The sequence below is a fragment of the Salvelinus alpinus genome, chromosome 1 (genome assembly GCF_045679555.1).
Source record: "Salvelinus alpinus chromosome 1, SLU_Salpinus.1, whole genome shotgun sequence".
NCBI lineage: Eukaryota > Metazoa > Chordata > Actinopteri > Salmoniformes > Salmonidae > Salvelinus > Salvelinus alpinus.
This window is the reverse complement of record NC_092086.1, coordinates 107,440,351-107,461,512: the sequence shown is the minus strand read 5'-3', so window position 1 is coordinate 107,461,512 and position 21,162 is coordinate 107,440,351. Positions and strand designations below refer to the sequence as shown.

At 44.8% G+C, this 21,162-nt stretch overlaps 1 protein-coding gene across 5 annotated transcripts in view; it reads left to right on the top strand.

Moving 5' to 3' along the window:
- LOC139538222 (spermatid perinuclear RNA-binding protein-like) overlaps positions 1–21,162 on the top strand; it is a 202,158-nt gene that overhangs the window by 99,609 nt on the left and 81,387 nt on the right. For all 5 annotated transcript variants that reach the window (XM_071340094.1, XM_071340087.1, XM_071340084.1 and 2 more), the window contains exon 3: positions 7,629–7,828. In XM_071340094.1, the coding sequence (XP_071196195.1) occupies positions 7,826–7,828 (3 nt within the window). In that variant the 5' untranslated portion in view covers positions 7,629–7,825. The remainder of the gene's footprint in view (positions 1–7,628; positions 7,829–21,162) is intronic.

Below are 21,162 nucleotides of genomic sequence, written 5' to 3'. Positions count from 1 at the left end.
TAGGTGAAATACAGCCTCACATCTCACTGCTCATGTTAATGGCTCCTCTCCTCCTCTCCTCTCCCAGCTAACCAATGCTCTGCTCTACAATGTTCTACAATGCTCTACAATGCTCTACAATGCTCTACAATGTTCTACAATGCTCTACAATGCTCTACAATGTTCTACAATGCTCTACAATGTTCTACACTGTTCTACAATGCTCTACAATGTTCTACACTGTTCTACAATGCTCTACAATGTTCTACAATATTCTACGATGCTCTGCTCTACAATACTCTGCTCTGCTCTATGATGCTCTGCTATACAATACTCTGCTCTGCTCTACAACACGCTGCCCTGCTATACAATACTCTGCTCTGCTCTACAATACTCTGCTCTGCTCTGCTCTACAATACGTTGCTCTGCTCTACGATGCTCTGCTCTGCTCTACAATGCTCTGCTCTGCTCTACAATGCTCTGCTCTACAATACTCTGCTCTGCTCTACAATAGGTTGCTCTGCTCGACAATGTTCTACTTTACACTTCTCTGTCTCTATGCTGCCTGGCCTTGTAAGATGATTAATGGGGAGTGAGGCCAAACAAATCATTCTTGTCTTATTTAGTTATAGTGACTGGTGTTGATGTGATGAAATAGAACCAACCCAACCACGCTCTGTGTGTGTGTGTGTGTGTGTGTGTGTGTGTGTGTGTGTGTGTGTGTGTGTGTGTGTGTGTGTGTGTGTGTGTGTGTGTGTGTGTGTGTGTGTGTGTGTGTGTGCTGTTCTGAGGTGCTGCATTTGTTATCTCTCCTGTCTATTGTGTGTTTAGTGAGGTTAATTGAGTTGTTTTAGATCACTGGGTGGGTGGCTTGCTGCCCTGTGGGTGCATCCTTATCAGTAAAGACTCATCCTATACAGCACACTGTACATGATGGGTTCTATGGTTTCTCAATGTATTCATACAACAGGTGGGTCTAATCCTGAATGCTGATTGGTTAAAAGCGAAAAAAGGTCAACCGAAACGAAGTGCAGTTAGTTTGCAGTCTTTCCAGCTTCAGTTTGAAGTGATTGTGTTAGCTGTGTAGTTGGCTAGCTCCTCTGAACAACAGTGTCCTGATGAGAGAGCACATTTTCTATGCCAGGCGAAATCGTGACTCATTAGCTCATTGTTATGGATGTATCCAAATAAATGTCACAAAAAAACAGCTTTAACAATTGCAGCTACTGGCTGCACTGTTTGACTTGACTGTAAGTTAGCCGTAGTTGGCTAGCTAGCAAGCAAAGGATAAGAATGTTGCCAGCCAGTATGGCAATGGAACATTTAGAACAAACGACTGGGTCGCGTCCATAGATACAGAAGAAAAAGACTGAACGACTGGGTCGCGTCCATAGATACAGAAGAAAAAGACTGAACGACTGGGTTGCGTCCATAGATACAGAACAATAAGACTGAACGACTGGGTCGCGTCCATAGATACAGAAGAAAAAGACTGAACGACTGGGTCGCGTCCATAGATACAGAACAATAAGACTGAACGACTGGGTCGCGTCCATAGATACAGAAGAAAAAGACTGAACCGCTGGGTCGCGTCCATAGATACAGAACAATAAGACTGAACGACTGGGTCGCGTCCATAGATACAGAACAATAAGACTGAACGACTGGGTCGCGTCCATAGATACAGAAGAAAAAGACTGAACCGCTGGGTCGCGTCCATAGATACAGAACAAAAAGACTGAACGACTGGGTCGCGTCCATAGATACAGAACAAAAAGACTGAACGACTGGGTCGCGTCCATAGATACAGAACAAAAAGACTGAACGACTGGGTCGCGTCCATAGATACAGAACAAAAAGACTGAACGACTGGGTCGCGTCCATAGATACAGAACAAAAAGACTGAACGACTGGGTCGCGTCCATAGATACAGAAGAAAAAGACTGAACGACTGGGTCGCGTCCATAGATACAGAACAAAAAGACTGAACGACTGGGTCGCGTCCATAGATGCAGAACAAAAAGACTGAACGACTGGGTCGCGTCCATAGATACAGAACAAAAAGACTGAACGACTGGGTCGCGTCTCTGGCAACCAAACCATCAGAACGAACGACTGGGTCGCGTCTCTGGCAACCAAACCATCAGAACGAACGACTGGGTCGCGTCTCTGGCAACCAAACCATCAGAACGAACGACTGGGTCGCATCTCTGGCAACCAAACCATCAGAACGAACGACTGGGTCGCATCTCTGGCAACCAAACCATCAGAACGAACGACTGGGTCGCGTCTCTGGCAACCAAACCATCAGAACGAACGACTGGGTCGCATCTCTGGCAACCAAACCATCAGAACGAACGACTGGGTCGCATCTCTGGCAACCAAACCATCAGAACGAACGACTGGGTCGCATCTCTGGCAACCAAACCATCAGAACGAACGACTGGGTCGCATCTCTGGCAACCAAACCTTCAGAACGAACGACTGCTTGGGAAGCAACCCTATATTTGTTTTAGAACTATATATTGTGGAAGGATGAAATAGTGTGCATAAATTCATCAAAATAACGTTTTTAATGAAAATATGTCAATCATTATTTTAATATGTTGGTAACCCGTTGTATAAAAGTGATAATGCCCTGGAAGCCGGTGTTTAGAGGATACATTGGCTAGTCACGAACTGTCTAGTACACAGCCTAACAACACCCGTGCCAATATTTCCTCCAAACCCCGGCTCCGAGGGCGTTATCACTTAAAGAACAGACTGTCAGTGATCAACACTAGCCCCATGCTGCAAGGACGTGCACGTGGAACAGTGTCTGTCAAAGCAACTGTCCAGTGAAAATCTCACTTTTAAAAGTTAATATTCTGTTAACTCATAGCCAAATAATGTTGACTCGTCCTATACTCGTATTTGTGGCCAAAGCATAAATTGGAGAAAATATATATATTTTTTAAACTCAACCTCAAAGTTGTATCTCAAACAGACAGTTAAAAAAAAAAAAAATGCTATTTCCTCATAGATGATGATGTCATCCCTCCTAAGGAGGATGTGCTGGCCAATCAGCGGTCTACTTGCATTAATATTTGTAGTGACCGGTATACACCCAAACCATTCTATTGTTGGGGTACGCCCATACCATTCCAACACAGGAAATATGCTTTTTAACTTAATTACAATTCTTTGGAAGGAAAACAATTTCACTCATATTGCAATTAATTATAGGTCATATTTCATAGAAATGTGGAAACACTGGACATTTACTTGTAGATTATTAGCCTACAGTGGAGCAGCATAGATGGAGACTCTTACAGAGGACACAACTGGCCGTGTGTGTGAAAGGTCACTGCTGTCATACACAGAGCAGATGAAGGGATTCAGCTGTGGGATGGTTTTGTCATCGGATGGTCGGGGGACTGGAACATAATTATAATTATTTGTACAATGCAAATTGACCACAACTAAGCCCAAAAATAGATTGTATTTGAAAAGAAAAATATTGTCATTACCTTGATTACATTGAAACACAATGACGTCTTTTTTTTCAGGAAATACTTGGTGAACAGATTTCCTATTTATTTATTGTTTTGGCTACATTCCCAGTGATTTTTCATTTTTTTTGAACAAAAACTACCCCCCCACCCTTCCCGACCCCCTAAAAACGGTTTTGGGGGGCAAAAAAAGTGCTTTTTTAACCCTTTATTTAACTAGGCAAGTCAGTTAAGAACGAATTCTTATTTACAATGACGGCCTAGGAACAGTGGGTTAACTGCCTTGTTCAGGGGCAGAACGAGAGATTTTTACCTTGCCAGCTCGGGGATTTGATCTAGCAACCTTTCGGTTACTAGCCCAACGCTCTAACCACTAGGCTACCTGCGGGTCGGTTTAGGGGTCGTGGGGGGAAACTGCTGCCCTAAATGGTCCTTATGTTATTAACTGTTAGGAGTCAACCTTCACTGACAGACCCAGCTGTTCTCCCTGTCTAGTGGCTTGATCTACCAGGCTAAACACCCTGGAAACTAGACCAATCAAGGGAGTGTGTGTGTGTTTACAGTAGGTGTATGCGTGTATGTCTGTAAGAAACAAAACAATTAGAAGGAGCAAACAGGAGAAAGGGAGTCAATACCACAATGTGACTTGTTCTCTTGTCAGATAGAGAGGCTAGCTACATACTGCTGGCTCTTTGATTGCTGTGTGGTTTTCATCTTGGTGGAGTCATTTCCATGGTTAAGTGCCTGTCAGGCCCAGTTCATTTTCTTCCCCTCTGTAGGGCTAATGAGTTCACTACCGGCAGCGGAGGACAGGACATACTGCATGGGGCTCAATGCTGCAAGAGAGCCATTTGTATCACATTCAAAGGAAGACACACACATACACACACACACACACCCACACACACTGGAGCTTTCTGCAATTTGTATCACAATTAAAGGCAGGCAGGACTCTGTCACAGTGGTGTACAGCTCTGCTCTCATTGCTGACTAGACGAAGGGTAGCTGGAGTCTAAATATTTTGCATCTGACTTGGGGGAAAATTGTCAGTGCGCTCTCTCTTTCAATCACAGTTTCCACAGGAGTGAATATGAGGCCCAGTCTTGTGTCGCTGCAAAGTCACTTCCTCCCTGAAATTTAGAAATGTCATCATACTGGTTACAACGTCTCACTCTCTCTCCAGATGATTTGGTGTTTTGCCAAACTAGTAGGTTTCCTGTTTGGCAACTTCTGTTCTTTATATAACTACATTTCCCTTTATGAATACTGGTTCACTGTGTTTCAAATGAACAGGTAAGGTGATACCCAACCTCTCCATTCTCAACTGAAAGTTGTTACCACACACATCTCTCATCCCCCGTTGTTGTTGACTTGCAGACTAGTTTACATCCTGGTTTGGTTTTGCATAATGGTTCCTGAGAGGGCAAGGTCACTTCCTGTTGTGAGACTGTGACATGGCATATCTGCCCAGTATCACTCTGGGTTGAACGTAAACACTGAGATTTTTCCCAAATTATAGCCAATTCAGCCTGGACCCAGATCTGTTTGTGCTGACTTGCAAACTGCTATGGTCACAATGACTGTTCACAACGACCATAGGAGTTGGCCATACAGCACAAACAGACCTGGGACTAGGCTAGAGCCATTACCGTTGATAGAAAACTGAACCAACCACCATGTGTGACTGTAAACCAATGGTGTTTTGTGTTACAACAATCCTTAACGACAGTCTGGAAAGCTCCTCCATACAGCTCTCGGTGGTGTGGTGTTGTTTTAGAAGAGCTCTCGGTGGTGTGGTGTTGTTTTAGAAGAGCTCTCGGTGGTGTTGTTTTAGTAGAGCTCTCGGTGGTGTGGTGTTGTTTTAGAAGAGCTCTCGGTGGTGTGGTGTTTTAGAAGAGCTCTCGGTGGTGTGGTGTTGTTTTAGTAGAGCTCTCGGTGGTGTGGTGTTGTTTTAGAAGAGCTCTCGGTGGTGTGGTGTTGTTTTAGTAGAGCTCTCAGTGGTGTGATGTTGTTTTAGAAGAGCTCTCGGTGGTGTGGTGTTGTTGTAGTAGAGCTCTCGGTGGTGTGGTGTTGTTTTAGTAGAGCTCTCGGTGGTGTGGTGTTGCTTTACTGTTCTGTTCCATGATAATGGGGTTGATTGGTAGCGTTGCATGTGGCTGGTGGCTAGTTAAACCCAGTCATATATTTAAATACATGGCTCTTGTCAAACCCAATCCAAGTGTCCCTGTGGCCTCACTGGCATAGCAGTGGTATGGGGTGGTTTTATCTATAGCAAAGCAGCAGTCAGTCAGTCAGTCACACTGCAGTCAGAGCAGCTAGAGACCAGAGCAAGCTGGGAGGATATACTGCTGGTTGGGGTACCTCCTCCTCTACTGGGATGTGTCTATAGCACCCAGTCAGTCACACTGCAGTCAGAGAGGGCAGGTTCTGGTAGGGCAGCAACGGCAGGTTCAGGGAGAGAGTGTCAGCCTCTTATTTGATGCGTATGTTTTGAGAGGCGGGGGACCTTTACGGCATTCCATACAGGACAGGGTGGAGAAGTTTAGCCTGGCTGACGCAAGTCTGTCACTTTAGCCAGGCAAGGAGAGGTACGGTTACATCACAGCTATACCGCTGCTGTTTGGGATGAGAGGTCCCGAATGTACGTGCCCTCTGACACACTGGTGTGTGTGTGTGTTCCTGCCTGCGTCCTGTCCACCTCTGGTTCTTCTACCTGCCCAGTTGACCTAATCCATGGGAATGGAGATTGTTTTCCAGGGAAACCACAACCACCGGACTTAACACGTCAAACTTTCCACCGTTTGACACTCCCCTTGTTAATCTGTGATACATGATGAATGATGATTGTGAGTTATTATTCTGCCAGGCTAAATCCCCCATTAACATAGTGAGAGGAGCAGACAAGGTGAGAGAGAAACGAGTTGAGAGGAGTAGACGAGGTGAGAGGGAGACGAGGTGAGAGGGAGACGAGGTGAGAGGGAGACGAGGTGAGAGGGAGACGAGGTGAGAGGGAGACGAGGTGAGAGGTGAGAGGAGCAGACGAGGTGAGAGGAGCAGACGAGGTGAGAGGAGCAGACGAGGTGAGAGGGAGACGAGGTGAGAGGGAGACGAGGTGAGAGGGAGACGAGGTGAGAGGGAGACGAGGTGAGAGGAGCAGACGAGGTGAGAGGAGCAGACGAGGTGAGAGGGAGACGAGGTGAGAGGGAGACGAGGTGAGAGGAGAGGAGCAAACAAAGTGAGAGGGATACGAGGTGAGAGGAGCAGACGAAGTGAGAGAGACGAGGTGAGAGGGAGACGAGGTGAGAGGGAGAGCTGACAGACAGATAGGCTAGGCTCGAGTGGGCAGCAGAATCATTTAGGCTAGATAAATCACAGAAACTGGAGCAGGCCGTTTTTGAAAATGCATGTCTCTGTAAGTGTTGGTGTATCTGTCTGTCAGTATGTCTGTGTAACTGTCAATGTGTCTGTGTAACTGTCAGTATGTGTGTGTGTGTCTGTTAGTGTGTGTGTGTGTGTGTAACTGTCAGTGTGTGTGTGTACATAACTGCAGATAAAAACAAGCTTCACATCAGTGGTTTTTCCACAGCTCTCCTCCCAGATCATGAAATATGAATAAGGCTGGACTGTCTCGTCTTCAGCTTAGCAATGCATTCTCCTCTCTCTACCTGCAGACAAAGACTAGGCCATAACCCTGCTGAGGTGTGTGTGTGGTCTAAAGTAGGAAAGGGGGTGAGGAGCGGTCATGTATTGTAGCTGTAGGATCATTATTAAGGAGGGTTTTGGTAGATAATATACTATTGTCTGGTTACATTGACTGATCAGTATTTTCCTTTCTCTCTCTCTGTCTCTCTCTCCCTGTCTCTCTCTCTCTCCCCTGTCTCTCTCTCTCCCCCTGTCTCTCTGTCTCTGTGTCTCTCTCTCTCTCCCCCGTCTCTCTCTCTCTCCCTGTCTCTCCCTTGTCTCTCTCTCTCTCCCTTGTCTCTCTCTCTGTCTCTCTCTCTCTCTCTCCCTGTCTCTCTGTCTTGTCTCTCTCTCTCTCCCTGTCTCTCTCTCTCTGTCTCTGTCTCTTTCTCTCTCTCTATCTATCAATCTCTCTGTCTCTTTCTATCTATCCATCCATCCATCCTTCTTTCTCTCTCCATTTCTCTCTCCCTCCAGGTGAGACAGAGAAAGTCCGGTCTGTAGTCTGGGGGGTTCGGTCAGAGGGGAGCGTATGAGGAGTCAGAGAGCAGAGGAAATCCCTGACCTGTCCTGATAACACAGAGCCACACCGGCAACGCACCCGGCAACACACCCGGCAACGCACCCGGGTCACAAAAGGAGACAAACAAGGAGCCCCCACTCCTCCTGCAGGCATGGTAAGTAGTGTGTATGTGTGTTTTTATGTTTGTGTGTTTCTGCTTGTGCAAGTGCTTCCTGTCAGAATGTGTATGATGAGTGAGGAGTATCAATATGTTAATCTATTCTGTTAGACAGTGAAAGCTGCTGACTATTTTCTACAGTAGACATACAGCTCAATACAGTTATTGAGTTATTGTTCAGCGGAGATACTTGTTTAGTAGATAACAACCTGGGAAGTCTGCAGCATAGATGCTTTTTATTTGTTATTTATTTAACATATTTTACTAGGCAGTTCAGTTGAAAACAAAGTCTTATTTACAACAAGGGCCTGGAAAGAGGCAAAAGGCCAGCATAGATGGTCCCTAGATTGTGTTACTAATGTCAGTGTGAAGACAGAGTTGAAGTAGGTGGATGGTGAGGTGTGTAATATTACTCTGATCAGTAAGACAACAGTGCACCTAGACTTGGGCCATGACTTGGTTCATCAAAAAAAAAAATGTTTTCTTTTTTTCTTTTTTCTTTTTTTTTATCCGTTATTTTACCAGGTAAGTTGACTGAGAACACGTTCTCATTTGCAGCAACGACCTGGGGAATAGTTACAGGGGAGAGGAGGGGGATGAATGAGCCAATTGTATACTGGGGATTATTAGGTGACCGTGATGGTTGAAGGCCAGATTGGGAATTTAGCCAGGACACCGGGGTTAACACCCCTACTCTTACGATAAGTGCCATGGGATCTTTAATGACCTCAGAGAGTCAGGACACCCGTTTAACGTCCCATCCGAAAGACGGCACCCTACACAGAGCAGTGTCCCCAATCACTGCCCTGGGGCATTGGGATCTTTGTTTAGACCAGAGGAAAGAGTGCCTCCTACTGGCCCTCCAACACCACTTCCAGCAGCATCTGGTCTCCCATCCAGGGACTGACCAGGACCAACCCTGCTTAGCTTCAGAAGCAAGCCAGCAGTGGTATGCAGGGTGGTATGCTGCTGGATAAACTGTATGCTGGGGGGAGAGAGGAGCTCCAAATTCCTCTCAATGGGGGGAGAGAGGAGAAATAGAGATAGTAGAGGAAATGAGCGAGAGAGGACTTCAGGAACACGTTGGATAGAGGAGAGGAAGAGCGAAATGGAGAGAACCTTAGAGGAGAAAACGAGCGAGGTAGGGAGAGAGAATGAGAAAGGAGAGGAAGAGAACAAGGGACGGAGAGTGGTGGAGGAAGAGAGAGAGTGGTGGAGGAAGAGAGAGAGTGGTGGAGGAAGAGAGAGAGTGGTGGAGGAAGAGAGAGAGAGAGTGGAGGAAGAGAGAGAGAGAGTGGAGGAAGAGAGAGAGAGAGTGGAGGAAGAGAGAGAGAGAGTGGAGGAAGAGAGAGAGAGAGTGGAGGAAGAGAGAGAGAGAGTGGAGGAAGAGAGAGAGAGAGAGAGAGAGTGGAGGAAGAGAGAGAGAGAGAGTGGAGGAAGAGAGAGAGAGATAGGTGGAGGAATAGAGAGAGAGAGAGTGGAGGAAGAGAGAGAGAGAGAGTGGAGGAAGAGAGAGAGAGAGAGTGGAGGAAGAGAGAGAGAGAGTGGAGGAAGAGAGAGAGAGAGAGATCAGGGACTGATTAATGGTTCTTACCACTGACTCTGAAGTTGAGCCCCAGGGGAGCGCAGACAGCACCATGAATTATTAAAAGGGGGGAGGGGAGGAGGGCAGAAGGGGAGGGTGGAGGGAGGGGGGAGGTGTATAGGGGGCGTTCATAAATAACCCTGGATAATGAGGGCTGTGCTCACCATAGCTAGGCTGTTTAGGAAACACACACACACACACAGATAAATGTGCACACACACACACGCACGCACACACACACAACCACAACCCCACCACATACGACACCACGCCACACCACATAATAGGGTTGGGCGGTATCCAGAGTTCTATACCTTCATACTGTGCCATCCCAGGATATACGGTATTACCAGTAGTGCACACAAGGGGCTCTATATACAGTGGGGCAAAAAAGTATTTAGTCAGCCACCAATTGTGCAAGTTCTCCCACTTAAAAAGATGAGAGAGGCCTGTAATTTTCATCATAGGTACACTTCAACTATGACAGACAAAATGAGAAAAAAAATTACAGAAAATCACATTGTAGGATTTTTTATGAATTTATTTGCAAATTATGGTGGAAAATAAGTATTTGGTCAATAACAAAAGTTTATCTCAATACTTTGTTATATACCCTTTGTTGGCATTGACAGAGGTCAAACGTTTTCTGTAAGTCTTCACAAGGTTTTCACACACTGTTGCTGGTATTTTGGCCCATTCCTCCATGCAGATCTCCTCTAGAGCAGTGATGTTTTGGGGCTGTTGCTGGGCAACACGGACTTTCAACTCCCTCCAAAGATTTTCTATGGGGTTGAGATCTGGAGACTGGCTAGGCCACTCCAGGACCTTGAAATGCTTCTTACGAAGCCACTCCTTCGTTGCCCGGGCGGTGTGTTTGGAATCATTGTCATGCTGAAAGACCCAGCCACGTTTCATCTTCAATGCCCTTGCTGATGGAAGGAGGTTTTCACTCAAAATCTCACGATACATGGCCCCATTCATTCTTTCCTTTACACGGATCAGTCGTCCTGGTCCCTTTGCAGAAAAACAGCCCCAAAGCATGATGTTTCCACCCCCATGCTTCACAGTAGGTATGGTGTTCTTTGGATGCAACTCAGCATTCTTTGTCCTCCAAACACAACGAGTTGAGTTTTTACCAAAAAGTTATATTTTGGTTTCATCTGACCATATGACATTCTCCCAATCTTCTTCTGGATCATCCAAATGCTCTCTAGCAAACTTCAGACGGGCCTGGACATGTACTGGCTTAAGCAGGGGGACACGTCTGGCACTGCAGGATTGAGTCTCTGGCGGCGTAGTGTGTTACTGATGGTAGGCTTTGTTACTTTGGTCCCAGCTCTCTGCAGGTCATTCACTAGGTCCCCCCGTGTGGTTCTGGGATTTTTGCTCACCGTTCTTGTGATCATTTTGACCCCACAGGGTGAGATCTTGCGTGGAGCCCCAGACCGAGGGAGATTATCAGTGGTCTTGTATGTCTTCCATTTCCTAATAATTGCTCCCACAGTTGATTTCTTCAAACCAAGCTGCTTACCTATTGCAGATTCAGTCTTCCCAGCCTGGTGCAGGTCTACAATTTTGTTTCTGGTGTCCTTTGACAGCTCTTTGGTCTTGGCCATAGTGGAGTTTGGAGTGTGACTGTTTGAGGTTGTGGACAGGTGTCTTTTATACTGATAACAAGTTCAAACAGGTGCCATTAATACAGGTAACGAGTGGAGGACAGAGGAGCCTCTTAAAGAAGAAGTTACAGGTCTGTGAGAGCCAGAAATCTTGCTTGTTTGTAGGTGACCAAATACTTATTTTCCACCATAATTTGCAAATAAATTCATAAAAAATCCTACAATGTGATTTTTTGGATTTTTTTTTCTCATTTTGTCTGTCATAGTTGAAGTTTACCTATGATGAAAATTACAGGCCTCTCTCATCTTTTTAAGTGGGAGAACTTGCACAATTGGTGGCTGACTAAATACTTTTTTGCCCCACTGTATATATTTTTTTTTACTAAAAAATACCCCCAAAAACGCCACTTACCAGAATGCTAACAAAATGCTAACAAGTACTAAGGATGTATCATAGCGGATGCTAGGTAAATGCTAACGATCGCATGAAAACATTTATTACTAGGACAGACAACCCAGCTCATAAAGTTATGCAAGTATCTGAAAACGCAGTTTGTAGCACGAACAAAACAAATATTATCTTCATCCAGGATGGGATTGTCTCTGATGCTGCTACCAAGAAGCTTGATCTTGCAAACTAACGTAAGATATTAAGCTGTAATGTAGTACATATAGTACTACATTAGTAGTGAATTTCGTACAAGTGTAACTTGATCACCTCACTTAAGTTAGCTGCATAGATGACTCACCTCACGAAGCTCCCATTTTGCTCTTTGTTGCTTCTTTGTAAACAAACACACGTGACTGGCTCAAACCGCTGTTTTGGGAAACGAGTGCCAGTTTTGGGGCGGCAGGTAGCCTAGTGGTTAGAGCGTTGTGCCAGTAACTGAAAGGTTGCTAGATCGAATCCCCGAACTGACAAGGTAAAAAATCTGTCGTTCTGCCCCTGAACAAGGCAGTTTTATTTCACCTTTATTTAACCAGGTAAGCTAGTTGAGAACAAGTTCTCATTTACAACTGCGACCTGGCCAAGATAAAGCAAAGCAGTGCGACACAAACAACAACACAGAGTTACACATGGAATAAACAAGCGTACAGTCAATAACACAATAGAAAAAAATAAAGTCTATATACAGTGTGTGCAAATGGCGTGAGAAGTTAGGCAATAAATAGGCCATAGTAGCAAAGGAATTACAATTTATCAGATTAACACTGGAGTGATACATTAGCAGATGGTGATGTGCAAGTAATGAAACTGGTGTGCAAAAGAGCAGAAAAGTAAATAAAAACAATATGGGGATGAGGTAGGTAGATTGGGTGGGCTATTTACAGATGGACTATGTACAGCTGCAGCGATCGGTTAGCTGCTCAGATAGCTGATGTTTAAAGTTAGTGAGGCAAATGGAAGTCTCCAGCTTCAGCAAATTTTGCAATTCGTTCCAGTCATTGGCAGCAGAGAACTGGAAGGAAAGGCAGCCAAAGTAGGTGCTGGCTTTGGGGATGACCAGTGAGATATACCTACTGGAGCGCGTGCTACGGGTGGGTGTTGTTATCGTGACCAGTGAGCTGAGATAAGGCAGAGCTTTACCTAGCATAGACTTATAGATGACCTGGAGCCAGTGGGTCTGGCGACGAATATGTAGCGAGGGCCAGCCGACTAGAGCATACAGGTCGCAGTGGTGGGTGGTATAAGGGGCTTTGGTAACAAAACGGATGGCACTGTGATAGACTGCATCCAGTTTGCTGAGTAGAGTATTGGAAGCTATTTTGTAGATGACATCGCCAAAGTCGAGGATCGGTAGGATAGTCAGTTTTACTAGGGTAAGTTGGGTGGCGTGAGTGAAGGAGGCTTTGTTGCGAAATAGGAAGCCGATTCTAGATTTGATTTTGGATTGGAGATGATATGAGTCTGGAAGGAGAGTTTGCAGTCTAACCAGACACCTAGGTATTTGTAGTTGTCCACTTATTCTAGGTCAGAACCGTCCAGAGTAGTGATGCTAGTCGGGCGGGTGGGTGCAGGCAGCGAACGGTTGAAAAGCGTGCATTTAGTTTTACTAGCGTTTAAGAGCAATTGGAGGCCACGGAAGGAGTGTTGTATGTCATTGAAGCTCGTTTGGAGGTAATTTAACACAGTGTCCAAAGAAGGGCCAGATGTATACAGAATTGTGTCGTCTGTGTAGAGTTGGATCAGGGAATCACCCGCAGCAAGAGCGACATCGTTGATATATATAGAGAAAAGAGTCGGCCCGAGAATTGAACCCTGTGGTACCCCCATAGAGACTGCCAGAGGTCCGGACAACAGGCCCTCCGATTTGACACACTGAACTCTGTCTGAGAAGTAGTTGGTGAACCATGCGAGGCAGTCATTTGAGAAACCAAGGCTATTGAGTTTCTCAATGCACAATACTGTCTTTTATCGATGGCGGTTATGATATCGTTAACAATTCACGCTGGGTATTGTAGTGTTTATGGTAGAAGTGTGTAAAATGGCAGTTGCTGTCAGGACCTCAAACAGAGCTAGGACTTACTGATTGATTTTGTGTGTGTGTGTGTGTGTGTGTGTGTGTGTGTGTGTGTGTGTGTGTGTGTGTGTGTGTGTGTGTGTGTGTGTGTGTGTGTGTGTGTGTGTGTGTGTGTGTGTGTGTGTGTGTGTGTGTGTGTGTGTGTGTACAGTATACTGGATCTCTCATTGTCTCTCTCTATACCAGATTTATAGTGGTTGACTGACCCCATTCGCTGAGACTAAGTAATTGGGAAAAGGATCCGGCTTTCCAGCCGTGCTGTGTGTGTGTGTGTGTGTGTGTGTGTGGTAATTTGAAAGGTTGTTAAAACCACAATAAAACGGGGCCATCTTTTGTGCAGGAGCTACCAAGCGTTGTGCTGATAAATCACAGGCTGAATTTTTTATGCAATCTGCCCGGGGCTGGTCCTCTCCCTCTCCTCTCTCCTCCATTTCACTCTGCTGACCTGCCCTTCCACGACCCTGGATACATTCATCACACACAGCATCACTCTGTTCACCCAACACTCACTATGGCCATGTGACACACACACTGTCCACAGGTGTGAAAAAACACAAGTGTGCGAAACACTCCACATGGCACACACACACAAACACACACACACACACAAAAAATCCGCACACACGATACATACCTCTACATTTTACACTCACAATAGGAATGGTACACACACATCACTGAACAGTATGTGCATTGTTCCCTAGAGAGCAACTCTCTCTCTCTCTGCTTTCACTACACACTAGTTATTGTATACAAAACGTTAAAATGAAGTTAGGATCCTTAACGTTCCTATGACATCATCTTTATTATATAACCTGATGTAAAATGTATTATGATCAGTACTCTCGAGAATAAACGCTATTGATTGATTGATTTTAAGACTGGTATCTGTCCATTTTATGCAGATAATTATCTTACAAATTCTTATTTATGGGCAGAGTGTTTTAATTGAATTGGTTAATAAACAGGAATCAAAATTCCTTTAACAAAATCCCTTATGGGAAAACGTATTTTATTTTTTTATACAATATTAAAATCACAGTGCAGCTGGCCGGCCTGCTCTTTCTCTTAGCTAATAATGCGAGAGTGCATTCAGTCTTCGGTCTATTGCATGTAGAATATCCTAGCCTGTTGATGTTTTTGGTTTTCTAGACTATTCTTTGATATGCCCTGTTTTACATAAGTTGCGAGACATTGCAACATGTGTCCCTTCCTTCTCTTTCCGTCCTTCGCTTGCTCACTATGAAAGATGCATGTGTTTGTTTTCGGGAGTACTTCAACTAATCAGTCTTCTCCATTCCAAAAATCCTGAACCTTAGGAGTCGATTCCTGGCAGAAGATGTTTTCTTTCTAGTAAACGTCTTGGTAAGTCACGGTATTTAACAAACTTTAAAGTACTTTCTTAGGAGAGAGTGGTCTCTAGATTATTTGATTGACAGTTCTGGTCGCCTATTGATGGACGTTAGTCCCGCTGCAGAAGCGGCATTCCTTTACAGACAAGTAAAATGCCCGTTTAGTTGCGCTTCGGAATTTTCTCCAGAGAAGGTTTCGTGTCGGCATTTAAAAGCCGTAGTGTACCCTTCCAGACAGACATGCCGTAGCCGAGGCGCTTTCAAGGGTATATGACTGCGGTAGATAGAACCTTTTTAACTTCATTTTAACTTCGTTTTAACAGAAAAAAATGGCTGTTTAAACATTAATCAAAATGTTCCATTTGTCACATTCCTAACCGCACACAATCTCTTGACCTTGACACCTGGTCAGCCAGTTTAAGGGGGAATAGCGAGGGTGTGTGTCTGTATGTGTGTGGGAACAGGGCTTTGCGTGCTAACAGACCAGTAAGGGGTTAGCGTGCTAACAGACCAGTAAGGGGTTAGCGTGCTAACAGACCAGTAAGGGGTTAGCGTGCTAACAGACCAGTAAGGGGTTAGCGTGCTAACAGACCAGTAAGGGGTTAGCGTGCTAACAGACCAGTAAGGGGTTAGCGTGCTAACAGACCAGTAAGGGGTTAGCGTGCTAACAGACCAGTAAGTGGTTAGCGTGCTAACAGACCAGTAAGGTGTTAGCGTGCGAACAGACCAGGAAGTGGTTAGCGTGCTAACAGACCAGTAAATGGCTGGACTGAAGATATTATTATTGGAGGGCAGTGCTGCACATTCACTACACAGCACAGCTCCACATGTATTACACCATCTAATGTGTTTATGTAATGTGGCTGACTGGCTTCAGCCTCAGTGGAGCGGTAAATGTCTGGTGTAATTGGTTTGGTGTAAAAGCAAGCATAGAGCAAAGGTAAATACAACACTCTTGGCAGTTGGAACACACACACACACACACACACACACACACACACACACACACACACACACACACACACTCGCTTCGCAGAGTCTGCTGTGTAAACACAAAAACACAGACACAGTACACACATCCATTTCATCTCACAATTATTAAATACAGTAGTCAAATAAATGTTAGTAATTACAGGTACTTTCAAATGAAATCAAATCAAAGTTTATTTGTCACGTGCGCCGAATACAACGTTTACTTACAGGCTCTAACCAATAGTGCAAAAAAGGTGTTAGGTGAACAATAGGTAAGTAAAGAAATAAAACAACAGTAAAAAGACAGGCGAGGCTACATACAGACACTGGTTAGTCAGGCTGATTGAGGTAGTATGTACATGTAGATATGGTTAAAGTGACTATGCATATATGATGAACAGAGAGTAGCAGTAGCGTTAAAGAGGGGTTGGCGGGTGGTGGGTGGTGGGACACAATGCAGATAGCCCGGTTAGCCAATGTGCGGGATTACTGGTTGGTCGGAACATTTGAGGTAGTATGTACAGAGAGTAGCAGCAGCGTAAAAAAAGGGGTTGGGGGGGGGCGGGGCACACAATGCAAATAGTTTGGGTAGCCATTTGATTACCTACCTGTTCAGGAGTCTTATGACTTGGGGGTAAAAACTGTTGAGAAGCCTTTTTGTCCTAGACTTGGCACTCCGGTATTGCTTGCCATGCGGTAGTAGAGAGAACAGTCTATGACTGGGGTGGCTGGGGTCTTTGACAATTTTTAGGGCCTTCCTCTGACACCGCCTGGTGTAGAGGTCCTGGATGGCAGGCAGCTTAGCCCCAGTGATGTACTGGGCTGTATGTTTGGACCATTCTAGTTTGCTGTTGATGTGGATACCAAGGAACTTGAAGCTCTCAACCTGCTCCACTACAGCCCCATCTATGAGAATGGAGGCGTGCTCGGTCCTCCTTTTCCTGCAGTCCACAATCATCTCCTTAGTCTTGGTTATGTTGAGGGATAGGTTGTTATTCTGGCACCACTCGGCCAGGTCTCTGACCTCCTCCGTATAGGCTGTCTCGTCGTTGTCGGTGATCAGGTCTGTTGTGTCGTCTGCAAACGTAATGATGGTGTTGGAGTCGTGCCTGGCCATGCAGTCGTGGGTGAACAGGGAGTACAGGAAGGGACTGAGCACGCACCCCTAGGGAGCTCCAGTGTTGAGGATCAGCGTGGCGGATGTGTTGTTACCTACCCTCACCACTTGGGGGCGGCCCATCAGGAAGTCCAGAATCCAGTTGCAGAGGGAGGTTTATAGTCCCAGGATACTTAGCTTAGTGATGAGCTTTGAGGGTACTATGGTGTTGAACGCTGAGCTGTAGTCAATTAATAGCATTCTCACATAAGTGTTCCTTTTGTCCAGTTGGGAAAGGGCAGTGTGGAGTGCAATAGAGATTGCATCATCTGTGGATCTGTTTGGGCGGTATGCAAATTGGAGTGGGTCTAGGGTTTCTGGGATAATGGTGTTGATGTGAGCCATTACCAACCTTTCAAAGCACTTCATGGCTACGGACGTGAGTGCTACGGGTCTGTAGTCATTTAGGCAGGTTGCCTTTGTGTTCTTGGGCACAGGGACTATGGTGGTCTGCTTGAAACATGTTGGTATTACAGACTCAATCAGGGACATGTTGAAAATGTCAGTGAAGACACCTGCCAGTTGGTCAGCGCATACCCGGAGCACACGTCCTGGTAATCCGTCTGGCCCCGCAGCCTTGTGAATATTGACCTGTTTAAAGGTCTTACTCACGTCGGCTACGGAGAGCGTGATCACACAGTCATCCGGAACAGCTGATGGTCTCATGCATGCCTCAGTGTTGCTTGCCTCGAAGCGAGCATAGAAGTGATTTAGCTCGTCTGGTAGGCTTCTGTCACTGGGCAGCTCGCGGCTGTGCTTCCCTTTGTAGTCTGTAATAGTTTGCCAGCCCTGCCACATAAGACGAGCGTCGGAGCCAGTGTAGTATGATTCAATCTTAGCCCTGTATTGACGCTTTGCCTGTTTGATGGTTCGTCGCAGAGCATAGCAGGATTTCTTGTAAGCTTCCGGGTTAGAGTCCCGCACCTTGAAAGCGGCAGCTCTACCCTTTAGCTCAGTGTGAATGTTGCCTGTAATCCATGGCTTCTGGTTGGGGTATGTACGTACAGTCACTGTGGGGACGACGTCCTCGATGCACTTATTGATAAAGCCAGTGACTGATGTGGTGAACTCAATGCCATCGGAAGAATCCCGGAACATGTTCCAGTCTGTGATAGCAAAACAGTCCTGTAGTTTAGCATCTGCTTCATCTGACCACTTTTTTATAGACCGAGTCACTGGTGCTTCCTGCTTTAAATTTTGCTTGTAAGCAGGAATCAGGAGGATAGAGTTGTGGTCGGATTTACCAAATGGAGGGCGAGGGAGAGCTTTGTACGCGTCTCTGTGTGTGGAGTACAGGTGATCTAGAATTCTTTTCCCTCTGGCTGCACATTTAACATGTTGATAGAAATTTGGTAGAACTGATTTATAAATCTGTTAAAATAAACAGCCACAAAATAAACAGCCACAAAAAGTATAGCTGAAAACTCTCTAGGCATAGCTGAAGACTCTCTAAACTCTCTCAAGTAGTGTGGCCTGCAATTTATCACAATATACTCTACTTCAGGTCTCTCCAGAGATGTTCGATCGGGTTCAAGTCCAGGCTCTGGCTGGGCCACTCAAGGACATTCAGAGACTTGTCCCGAAGCCACTCCTGCATGTCTTTGCTGTGTACTTAGGGTTGTTGTCCTGTTGGAAGGTGAACCTTCACCCCAGTCTGAGGTCCTGAGTGCAGTCTTCGATTACATTAATTACATTAACACAAACACAGTAGGTCATACATTGGTTACTAACATGATACAATGAAAATGTCCCTAGTTGACGGAACCGATATGACAGCTTGTTAGACAAAGGAAAGGGGTGGGGACAGCTCAAGAGCGGGAAACTCAGAGTGGACCCACTAATACAGTTGATAACAACACTTATGGAAATGCTAATACTTTGAACATGAACAGCCACTCATTTGAAAATAAATTGCAATTGACATATTCACGAGTGTATGCCTCTCTTTGATCGCCGGTCCGTCTGATGGATAATAGTTCATCAGAGAGTCTTTGGTTGCTTTCCCCAGAAGTCCCAAGGTCTTTCGTGGTTGTAGTTTTATCAGCGGGCTCTGGATAGTGTCTGTTGTAATGGGTACATCAGATGTACCATTCTCCTAGAGTTGATCTGTTAGAATAGATGCTTCCGCGGTTGTCGGTATCCTCGTCCTACATATCCGCACATTTTCAGCTGCAGACTGGTAAAAGAGCGTCTAGGATTTGCTCCTTCTGTAGCAATCTATTGGTCTCTATTGTCTTAACATTCGTGACGTCCAGTTCACACCGTCCGTCTCTTTGGTTTGTAGAGATTTAAATTCCAACCATTTCAACATGTGGCTACCGCTTCATGCTTTCTGGTCTAATGTAACTTTTGTCGGAAGTGGGTTTTATACTTTAGTAGAAAAGGGGGCGTTCCATGACGCCGTGTAATGTCTGTGCTTACAGGGGCATGGCCACTGACTGAGCATGAATTACTATGAAAAACTATTCTCATTTAGAAGAGTAAGATCACATTGTTATTTTTCCAAAAGTATTCTTATACTCAATCATTCATTTTATACAGCATTCAGATGCAAACCCCATAATTGAGAAGTGTATACAAACAAAGATACAGTAATGTGTCTCTTGTCCCTCATGAGGTCACCTAATGAAACAAACTCGACATGACTGTTCCTTAAGTGTCCACGGACCACTCCAACTGCTTGGAATACAGAAATACTGTTCAATTATTCACCCTTTTTATGTGACTGCTCCTGTGTGTAGATAGTTGACAGTGCAGCCGAACCTCGTGGCGTGTGACCGAGTGGTGACAACTCCCAGAGGACTTCTATTTCAACACGGTGTTAAAAGGCCATTAAACATGTCTACTGTATAGGATCTGTTATTGATAATATTACTGTATGTGCCGTGTTGGTGATTCAGGCTCTTCTTCAAGTCTCCTTATACTTAAAACCTCTAGCTACTTAACCTTTCTAGGACACACGTTCCGCTAGCGGAACCCCCCCACAACATTCCGCTGAAAAGGCAGCGCGGGAAATTCAAAAATATTTTTTTGAAATATGGAACTTTCACACATTAACAAGTCCAATACAGCAAATGAAAGATAAACATCTTGTTAATCTACCCATCTTGTCCGATTTAAAAAATGCTTTACAGTGAAAACACAACATATGATTACGTTAGATCACCGCCAAATCCAAAAAACACAGCCATTTTCCCAGCCAAAGATAGGAGTCACAAAAAGCAGAAATAGAGATAAAATTAATCACTAACCTTTGATGATCTTCATCAGATGACACTCTTAGGACATCATTTTACACAATACATGTATGTTTTGTTCGATTATGTGCATATTTATATCCAAAAATCTTAGTTTACATTGGCGCCATGTTCAGAAATGCCTCCAAAATATCCGGAGAAATTGCAGAGCCACAACTAATAACAGAAATACTCATCATACACTGTGATGAAAGATACATGTTTTACATAGAATTAAAGATACACTTGTTCTTAATGCAACTGCTGTGTCAGATTTAAAAAAAACTTTACGTAAAAAGCACACCATGCAATAATCTGAGACGGCGCTCAAATATAAAAAAAAAACATTTCTCCGCCATGTTGGAGTCAACAGAAATACGAAATTACATAAATATTCCCTTACCTTTGATGATCTTCATCAGAATGCTCTCCCAGGAATCCTAGTTCCACAATAAATTGTTGTTTTGTTCGATAATGTCAATTATTTATGTCTAAGTAGCTACTTTTGCTAGCATGTGTAGTATACGTGTCCAAACGCTCGCGCAGATCCATGCGAACTCGGACAAAAACTTCAAAAAGTAATATTACAGGTCGAATAAACTGGTCAAACTAAGTAGAGAATCAATCTTCGGGATGTTGTTATCATACATATCCAATAACGTTCCAACCGGAGAATTCCTTTGTGTCTCTAGAAGTTATGGAAAGCAAGACGATGTCATTTGGAATGCGCGTGACCAGGAACTGGCAATCTGCCAGACCACTGACTCAAACAGCTGCCATCCGGCCCCACATCACAGTACAGGCTTCATTCAACGTTCTACAGACTGTTGACATCTAGTGGAAGGCGTAGGAAGTGAAAACAAATCCATATCTTACTGGGATTTGAATAAGC